The sequence below is a fragment of the Hemibagrus wyckioides genome, linkage group LG18 (genome assembly GCF_019097595.1).
Source record: "Hemibagrus wyckioides isolate EC202008001 linkage group LG18, SWU_Hwy_1.0, whole genome shotgun sequence".
Taxonomy (NCBI): domain Eukaryota; kingdom Metazoa; phylum Chordata; class Actinopteri; order Siluriformes; family Bagridae; genus Hemibagrus; species Hemibagrus wyckioides.
In genome coordinates this window covers 22,701,654-22,710,510 of record NC_080727.1, presented here as the reverse complement: position 1 = coordinate 22,710,510, position 8,857 = coordinate 22,701,654, and the positions used below count along the sequence as shown (strand labels likewise).

The window sequence follows — 8,857 nt, the reverse complement described above, 5'->3', positions numbered from 1 at the left end:
TGTTTTTAAACTGGAACACATTCCAACAAAAACAAATCTGGATTTCATGTAAATAAAGATGTGTACATTTTACTGTATAAAGCAAAAAAAACCTTAGCTTTTGGATTGTTAGAATTTATTTAGCTGTGAACACACACTGTCGGAATATCGTTCACAGACAGTTTAATCACTTATATTCCATACACTGTTATAAAAACATTTTCCGGTTTTATCATGAACCCAATTCTGATAAAATTCCTGTATAATTTCAGTAATCTAGACACTGGCATTCCTGGTGCAGAGTGATTTTGGAGGAAAAGCCTGTTTAAAACTAAATGCAATTTTATAAGACAACTTATAACTTCGTATATATAACTTCAATCTGGTCACCTGCTAGTGCCCATCCATCACCGAACAGCCATAACATTATAACTAATATTGTGTTGGTCCCCCTTTTGCTGCCAAAACAGCCCTGACCTGTCCAGGCACAGACTCATAGTGCATCCTGGTACCATGTGTTCCCCAGGTAAGAGACGCACACATGATTCATCAGAGCAGGACACCTTCTTCCATTGCTCTGTACTCTGACCGGTCTGCAGCTATGCGGCCCCATATGCAACAAACTCTCCTGCACTGTGTATTCTGACCCCTTTCTGTCAGAACCAGCATTAACTCCTTCAGCAGTTTGAGCAACAGTAGCTCGTCTGTTGGATCGGATCACACGGGCCAGCCTTCTCTCCCCACGTGCGTCAATGAGCCTCGGCCGTCCATGACCCTGTCATCGGTTCACCACTGTTCCTTCCTTGGACCACTTTTGATAGATACTGACCACTGCAGACCGGGAACACCCCACAAGAGCTGCAGTTTTGGAGACGCTCTGATCCAGTGGTCTAGCCATCACAATTTGGTCCTTTTGGTCAAACTCGCTCAAATCCTTACACTTGTCCATTTTTCCTGCTTCTAACATCAACTTTGAGGACAAAATGTTGACTTGCTGCCTAATATATCCCACCCACTAACAGGGGCCATGATGAGGAGATCATCAGTCTTATTCACTTCACCTGGCAGTGGTCATAATGATATACCTGATCGGTGTGTGTATATATATATATATATATATAATCATGATGACAACTTTTTTTTTGTAACAAGAAACAAGCTTTTTAGGGACATTTCAGAAGACACGACTGTGTTGACTTTTTTTATTACTACTGCACTTGACTGTTGTGATAGATTTCTACCTAAATGCTTTGTTCTTAATTATTCACCATTTTATGACAAAGAATCAGATGTAACCAAAAAACAGCAGCCTTCAATATGTATAATTTTTAACTTTTAAAATCTCATAGTTATATATGATTGCTTCTATCACCATCCATATCACATTCATGTCACAATTACGATCAAACTTGCAGACTATTTGGTGTCAGTGTCACTGTATTGTTGTTATTCTAAGTCCTGAGGAATAATCTCTCCATTATGTTCATGCTGAAGAATCCAGCTCGAGGATCTGCCGTTTCTGGTCACGGGTTCTAGCGCGTGTCTCGTATTAGACAGAGAAACACATGATGTGGTGAAGAAAACAAAGACTTTACTCAAGAGAGCAAAATCCTCAGAGGGCCTTTAAGAAGAACGATGATGTTTAATGTCTTCTCTGCATTCACATACTCTGATTATCAGAATTTATTTGTTTAACTTTGCCCCTAATGAAAACCAGTGTACATAAATGTAACTGCTTATCCTGAATGGAAAGGAATCTGATGAATAGAAGAACCTGACAGTATAAGAAGTAAAAAAATAAATAAATGTTTAAAAACCAGTGACAAGCAACATGCATTTAGTAAATAAAGTTGATGTTAGAAGCAGTAAAAATGGACAAGCGTAAGGATTTGAGTGAGTTTGACCAAAAGGGCCAAATTGTGATGGCTAGACCACTGGATCAGAGCATCTCCAAAACTGCAGCTCTTGTGGGGTGTTCCCGGTCTGCAGTGGTCAGTATCTATCAAAAGTATCCTGTAAGTCCTGACTTAAAGGATCTGCTGCTAACATTTTGGTGATCCAGATACCAAAGCACACCTTCAGGGATCTAGTAAAGTTATGCCTTGACTGGTCAGGGCTGTTTTGGCAGCAGTAAGGTAGACGAACACAATATTAGGCAGGTGGTCATAATGTTATGCCTGACTGGTGTATATATAATATCAAGTCAAATGACACAGCTGCTTTATATTAAATAACGCAACTTAAAATTTTCCGACAGTGATCAACGCTGTGATGTGGCACAACTCGGCAAAATACTTCAGGAGATTTTCTCGCCACTAGTCCTTTGTTGTGGAAAAGAATGCCTGAATCTTTGCTCGTAGTCTGCAGTTTCAGGATTAGCAGCTCAACAAGGTCACGCGGTTCTACAGAGCTGGAGATTGAGTCTGTTCTGTGGTGATCTTGGTCTCTGTGTCCGTCCTGAGATGTTCATGCACACACGAATCCTGCTTCTTAGCTGCCTTAGTTACAGCAGTTTGCCGGCTTCTTCCTCACTGTTTTGTCATCATGATCCGTGATTTCTGAAATTAAGCAAGAGACAAGCCCATAGTTTTAATCACGGCAGTCTTTAAGACAGTTTCACCCACAGTGTCCATGCCTAGATTACATACATAGTGCATATGAGTAAGTTGGGGCAGTTAAGTGGTTAAGGCTCTGGGTTGTTGATCAGGGTTGAAGCCCCAGATCAACCCTCTCTGCTCCAGGGGGCACTGTATCATACCTGGCCCTGCGCTCTGACCCCAACTTCATCAGCTGGGATATGTGAAGAAAAGATTTTTTCTTCTTTTTGCTCACACATTCCTACAGAAACCAATCCTGTCTCATTAATCCTACATTTATTTATATTAATCCTACATTATTATTTTTGTTTGCACCTACCTTAAATTCAGAAATAAATTTAGCTGTCTCTTTTTCCCCAAAAAAATATATCTACATCTAACACACATAACCACCTGCATAAATATTTTATCAAGTGCTGCTGATGAATTTATGACCCGTGGAGAACGTGATTACATGAAACCTGATCATACGTCTAAGTACTGCATTGAATGATAATCTTTCTAAATATAGATATAAAAGGAGACGATAAAACAATACAACCTAGCAACAGTTATTAGCAACTAATAACAGATATTAGTATTTTTACTTTTACACTGATCAGGCATAACATTATGTTAATGCTTAGTTTAGTTAATGCTGGTTCTGATAGAAAGGGGTCAGAATACACAGTGCAGGACGGGCAGCAAAAAGGGGACCAACACAATATTAAGCAGGTGGTCATAATGTTATGCCTGATCGGTGTATATTACTCAAGTTTAAATACTCCATGGGATGCGGAATGGCAGCACAGTGGGTGTAGTGTTACTGATGGATGGCTCTGAGGTTTATCCTGAGCTCAGGTTACTGTGTTTGTAGAGTTTCACATGTTCTCCGGTTTCTTCCTAACTTCCAAAAACCTTCTAGAAGACTGTTTACGATAAAGGCATGAATCAGTGAATGCATGTGTCCCATTCAGAGTGCATTTTCACTTCACACAGAGTTCCTGCTCTCAAATGTACAGTGTGATTAGATCTTTACTTTTCGTTTACCAGAGACTGAATCTTACTTACTAACAATACCGTCTGCTTGTTTATTATTATTCCTCTCCAGTTCAGCTAAAACGCGGGCCTCAAAGGTCAGCGATGCAACCCGGAGAAAGAAATCCCTCACACTCTCTCCTATATAGAAAAAAGACGAATATCACAGCCTGAAAGCAGCGACTGAACTCACAAATACAATCCATTGTCCTGCAGTGACTCAGTGACCTGCCCTACCTGAGAGAGAGGACACGGCCCAGTACTCGGCTCTTATCTCCTCTGATAACTTAATGGCTTCTTGCTCCATTTTAGCCACCACATCTGGATGCTGGCAGAGAGAGAGAGAGAGAGAGAGAGAGAGAGAGTATCACAGACTCATTCATGCTTGTGGGAATAATTTCTCAGTATTTATCAGATCATGAACTCACACTCAAGTCTTTCTTCGTCCCTACGAGGAAGAGCAGCACGCTGGAAGGATCGTTGTCTATCATGGCATCTTCCAGCCACTGCCTGAAGACAAAACATGTTTCAACAAAGATCTTACGTAGCTCACAGGAAAATGTTGGAAATCCTTTGACATTACCTTGCATGGTCCAGGGAATAGTAGTTGCTTAAGTCAAACACCACGATGATGGCTGAAGATTATAAAACAAAAAAAATGTCTGTCCTGTGGTTTAGCTCTAAAGCTCGTTCTGATTAACTGACCATGCGTGTGGTCTGTTCTTACCTTGAGCTCCTCTGTAGTAGGTGGAAGCAACACATTTAAACCTCTCCTGACCTGCAGTATCCCACCTACATGGTACACATGACACACTAGTCACCATACTGGAGGTTTTTTCTTTTTAATTATATTGTTTTTATATCATTAATATACCTAGTGTGCCAAAAGTAATGGGACAGTTATTGAATCAGTCTTTATTAAAATTTTCCATTCTCCTACCGATATACTCCTCCTCTGAACATGTCCAAACCATCTTAATCTGTCCTCCCTAACTTCGTCCCCCAAACGTCCAACATGAGCTGTCCCTCTGATGTACTCGTTCCTAATCCTGTCCAACCGTGTCACTCCCAAAGAGAACCTCAACATCTTCAGCTCTGCTACCTCCAACTCTCTTCCTCAGTGACACTGCCTCTAAACCATACAGCTTGGCCGGTCTCACCACTGTCCTGTACACCTTCCCCTCGATTCTCGCAGATATTTTTCACACAGAACTCCCGACACCTTTCTCCACCCATTCCAACCTGCCTGCACTCGCTTCTTTACCTCTTTCCCACACTCTCCATTACTCTGGACTGTTGACCCCAAGTACTTAAACTCCTGTACCTTCTTCACCTCTTCACCCTGTAATCTTATAATATATATTTTTAATACACTATTAAAATTTCAGACATTTACACTCAGCAACCCAGAACGATGAATTGAACAGCTGATATGGTATTTGTGTGTAAAAATACTGCAGGTATACCCAGATATTCAGCTCCAGTGCTATCTGATGGGTTTTCCCAGTGTGCCACACACTAGCATGAAGTACACAATAGTAACTCTGTGATTTATGTGTGTGCGTTTTGTATATCGATCGATTTCTTTGTGTAGCATTTTCTCTCCACAGTGACTCACAGCTGCAGACCGAAGGGCACTCCCAGGATTTCAAACCTCTCCATCTCAAAGTCCACTCCGATGGTGGCTTTGTAGCCTTTCTCATAAGTTCCCCTGCAAAACCTGAGAGCAAACAGGAGCTAAAATGTTAATCTCGCCACACCTTTCAGCTTAGACAATATATCTACAAGGCTTACCTTATACTGTACATACTATAGAAACTTTTTTATATACATTATATAGCCAAAAGTTTTGGGACACCCCTCCAAATCATTGAATTCAGGTGTTGTTTTTCAGGGGTTGGACTCGGCCCCTTAGTTCCAGTGAAAGGAACTCTTAATGCTTCAGCTTCATACCAAGACATTTTGGACAATTTCATGCTCTTTGTGGGAACAGTTTGGGGATGACCCCTTCCTGTTCCAACATGACTGCACACCAGTGACCAAAGCAAGGTCCATAAAGACATGGATGAGTGAGTTTGGTGTGGAGGAACTTGACTGGCCTGCACAGAGTCCTGATCTCAACCCCATAGAACACCTTTGGGATGAATTAGAGTGGAGACTGCAAGCCAGACCTTCTCGTCATCACAACATCAGTGCCTGACCTCACAATGCTCTTCTAGAGAGGAATGGTCAAAAATTCCTAAACCTTCCCAGAAGAGTTGAAGCTGTTATAGCTGCAAAGGGCGGGACAACTCCATATTACATTCATGTGCATGTAAAGGCAGACGTCCCAAAACTTTTGCCAATATAGTGTATTTACAATAGTACATGTGTCACTTTTGATGAAGGAATAGGGATATTTCGCACCACTCACCTGTTGATCAAACTTGTTTTCCCCACAGCGACATCGCCCACCACTATGACCTTGGCTACAGTGAATCTGACACAATGAGAACGGTTTGTCAAAATGATGTGACCACTGCACATCTGGTGAATAAGCAGATTTTGGTCAGAAAGAGAAAGTTTTTCAAAGGACTCTTACCTCAGTGGGTCTGACCTCTCACATGCATTTTGCACAGTAACATGGAAGTCGGGTTTGGTGTGAACTGCGGCGTCTCGCGTAAAATACTAAACCAGTTAAAAACAGAAATGTATATATATCATGTATAAATGGAATGGAATAAAATAATAAATGTAGGTATTTGATTATCAGCAGGTTAAATTAAATCCAGATTAAACCTTTAAATAATAAATACATTCTTATTTATTTGTTTGTTTGTTAAGTTAATTAGTTAATTGTGTCTTTCTATCTATCTATCTATCTATCTGTCTGTCTGTCTGTCTGCCTGCCTGCCTATCTATCTATCTATCTATCTATCTATCTATCTATCTATCTATCTATCTATCTATCTATCTATCTATCTATCTGTCTGTCTATCTGCTGTCTGTCTGTCTGTCTGTCTGCCTATTTATCTATCTGTCTGTCTGTCTATCTATCTATCTATCTATCTATCTATCTATCTATCTATCTGAAAACATTTCAGAACATGTTATAAAAAATAAAGCCTATTTTTCAATAATAATAATAATAATAATAATAATAATAATAATAATAATAATAATAATAATAAAACATTAACTCCACTTTGTGTAGGACGACTCACAGAACCCTGGATTCATTTCCTAGATCATTACATCCCTGTGTTTTATTCCTTACTTAATCAAGCGTAAATTATTAGTGTTAAATTAAACAAGGCGGCGTATTCAGCAGCCTGTGAAAGCTTGAAAAGTGATAATATTCCACAAATGACTGCACATAAGGAGTGTTAAGTGGTGTGAGGATTACCAGCGGGAGCTCATGGATGATCCTGTCTTCTCGTATAGGTGGTAATGAACTCATAACTCAGCTGCTCGAGACACACAAGACAAATACAACAACAACATGCAGGTCAGTGATGCTGGATCTCTGTTAGGGAGGCTGTCTGTTTACTAACCTATAACTCTTTACTAAACACTCACAAATACATAACTAATGCTTTCATGATGATGAATTAATCCTTAGAACATCAGGAAGTACTGAAGCATGCACATGAACAGACACTGAGTCATAACTGAGGAATATTAATAATGATAATAGTGAAGTAATAACATCTTAACTCATTATTGCTTCATTACTGTGTGGCTTTCAGGTTTAGTGCATGGGTTAATTCACCAGTATCCGAGTATTAGTCAAGCATGATTATACACGATACTGCCAAAAGTTTTGGGACACGCCTCCAATTCAGGTGTTGTTTTTCAGGGGTTGTGCTCGGCCCCTTAGTTCCAGTGAAAGGAACTCTTAATGCTTCAGCTTCATACAAATTTTGGACAATTGAGTCCCGACCTAAACCCCATAGAACACCTTTGGGATTAATTAGAGTGGAGACTGCGAGCCAGACCTTCTCGTCATCAAAACATCAGTGTCTGACCTCACAAATGCTCTTCTAGAGGAATGGTCAAAAATTCCCATAAACACACTCCTAAACCTTGTGGAAAGCCTTCCCAGAAGAGTTGAAGCTGTTATAGCTGCAAAGGGCGGGACAACTCCATATTACATTCATGTGCATGTCAAGGCAGACGTCCTAAAACTTCTGACAATATTGTGTATATGCTTAACTGTGTTGCCATTAATCTCAAAGCACAATGATGTACCTCCAGATCAACAAAAAAAATCAATAGTTTGCCACAACTAGCTACTTAAACCTGAGTAAAGATCATGTGGGATAAGAGGATAAGAGGAGGTTCAGATATTCAACATGGAGAATCAGACAACAACCTAGATTATTATACATTATACACAGGAAGAGAATTTTTCTCCAGGGGAGGATTTAATCTTAATAATAATTGTAGTTATTTCAGTGATAGTAAATAAAGTGCGTCAACTAGTGTTTTCTAGACTTCTTAAGGAAATGTTTTTATGTTCAAAACATGATTTTAAAATAAATAAATATATATATACAAAGTACATATGTTCACATGATCATATTATTAAGCTTAAGTCATCCCTCACTGCATGAATTATTCATGTGGATATTTTTTGTTCTTATTTATTGAACTGTTCCAATAATTCTGGAGTTCATTTTGTAAAGCAATTTATTCTACAGTAGGGTGTAGTGCTTCGTTCAGGTCTCTTCGATTCATTTTACAGCAACAATAATAATAATAATAATAATAATAATAATAATAATAATAAGTATTTTTTGTCTATAATCAATGGAAAAATGGTTTAGAAGTTCAGAAATTAAAAATAGGTCTACTCTCAGGCTTAAAATATTTTTGAAATATTCAGTAAAATTAATCTTATTTAATATATTTAAACAACATTAATCTCACCATAAACACACACACACACACACAAGCTCTGTGTATTTACGAATTTACAGAAAAATAATAAATTCTTTACCTTTTTTTCTTTACTAAATTGAATAACCTAATTAAAAATATGCCAAAAAAGAGTCATAACCAGATTCTACACCAAATCCTGACACCAAATAAACAGATATAATTAATACATACCAGATAATGTTCAGTATAATAAGCTTTTATGAAGTTTTATGGAATTATAACAGCTCACAAGAGTCCATAACTCTCTCTCCTCTCTCAGTGATACATCCGAGCCAAGATATTCCTCTAAATATTATAGAAACTAATTTCACTAACTTGAACGGCAACATTCCCGCAACCAG

At 38.8% G+C, this 8,857-nt stretch overlaps 1 protein-coding gene across 2 annotated transcripts; it reads right to left on the bottom strand.

The window, feature by feature from the left end:
- Positions 1 to 108: 108 nt before the first annotated feature.
- Positions 109 to 8,850, bottom strand: rab34b (RAB34, member RAS oncogene family b). 2 transcript variants are annotated; one of them, XM_058415522.1, is made up of 11 exons: positions 8,688 to 8,847; positions 6,979 to 7,039; positions 6,175 to 6,260; positions 6,007 to 6,072; positions 5,212 to 5,313; positions 4,321 to 4,385; positions 4,177 to 4,228; positions 4,022 to 4,103; positions 3,831 to 3,921; positions 3,627 to 3,734; positions 109 to 2,537 (listed from the first exon to the last, which is right to left on the bottom strand). In XM_058415522.1, the coding sequence occupies exons 2-11, from the start codon at positions 7,030 to 7,032 to the stop codon at positions 2,479 to 2,481; spliced, it is 765 nt and encodes a 254-aa protein (XP_058271505.1). In that variant the 5' UTR covers positions 7,033 to 7,039; positions 8,688 to 8,847; the 3' UTR covers positions 109 to 2,478. The 2 variants fall into 2 exon arrangements, with proteins under 2 accessions (XP_058271505.1, XP_058271506.1); XM_058415523.1 differs by lacking the exons at positions 4,177 to 4,228; positions 4,321 to 4,385 and having other exon boundaries at positions 8,688 to 8,850.
- Positions 8,851 to 8,857: the final 7 nt, after the last annotated feature.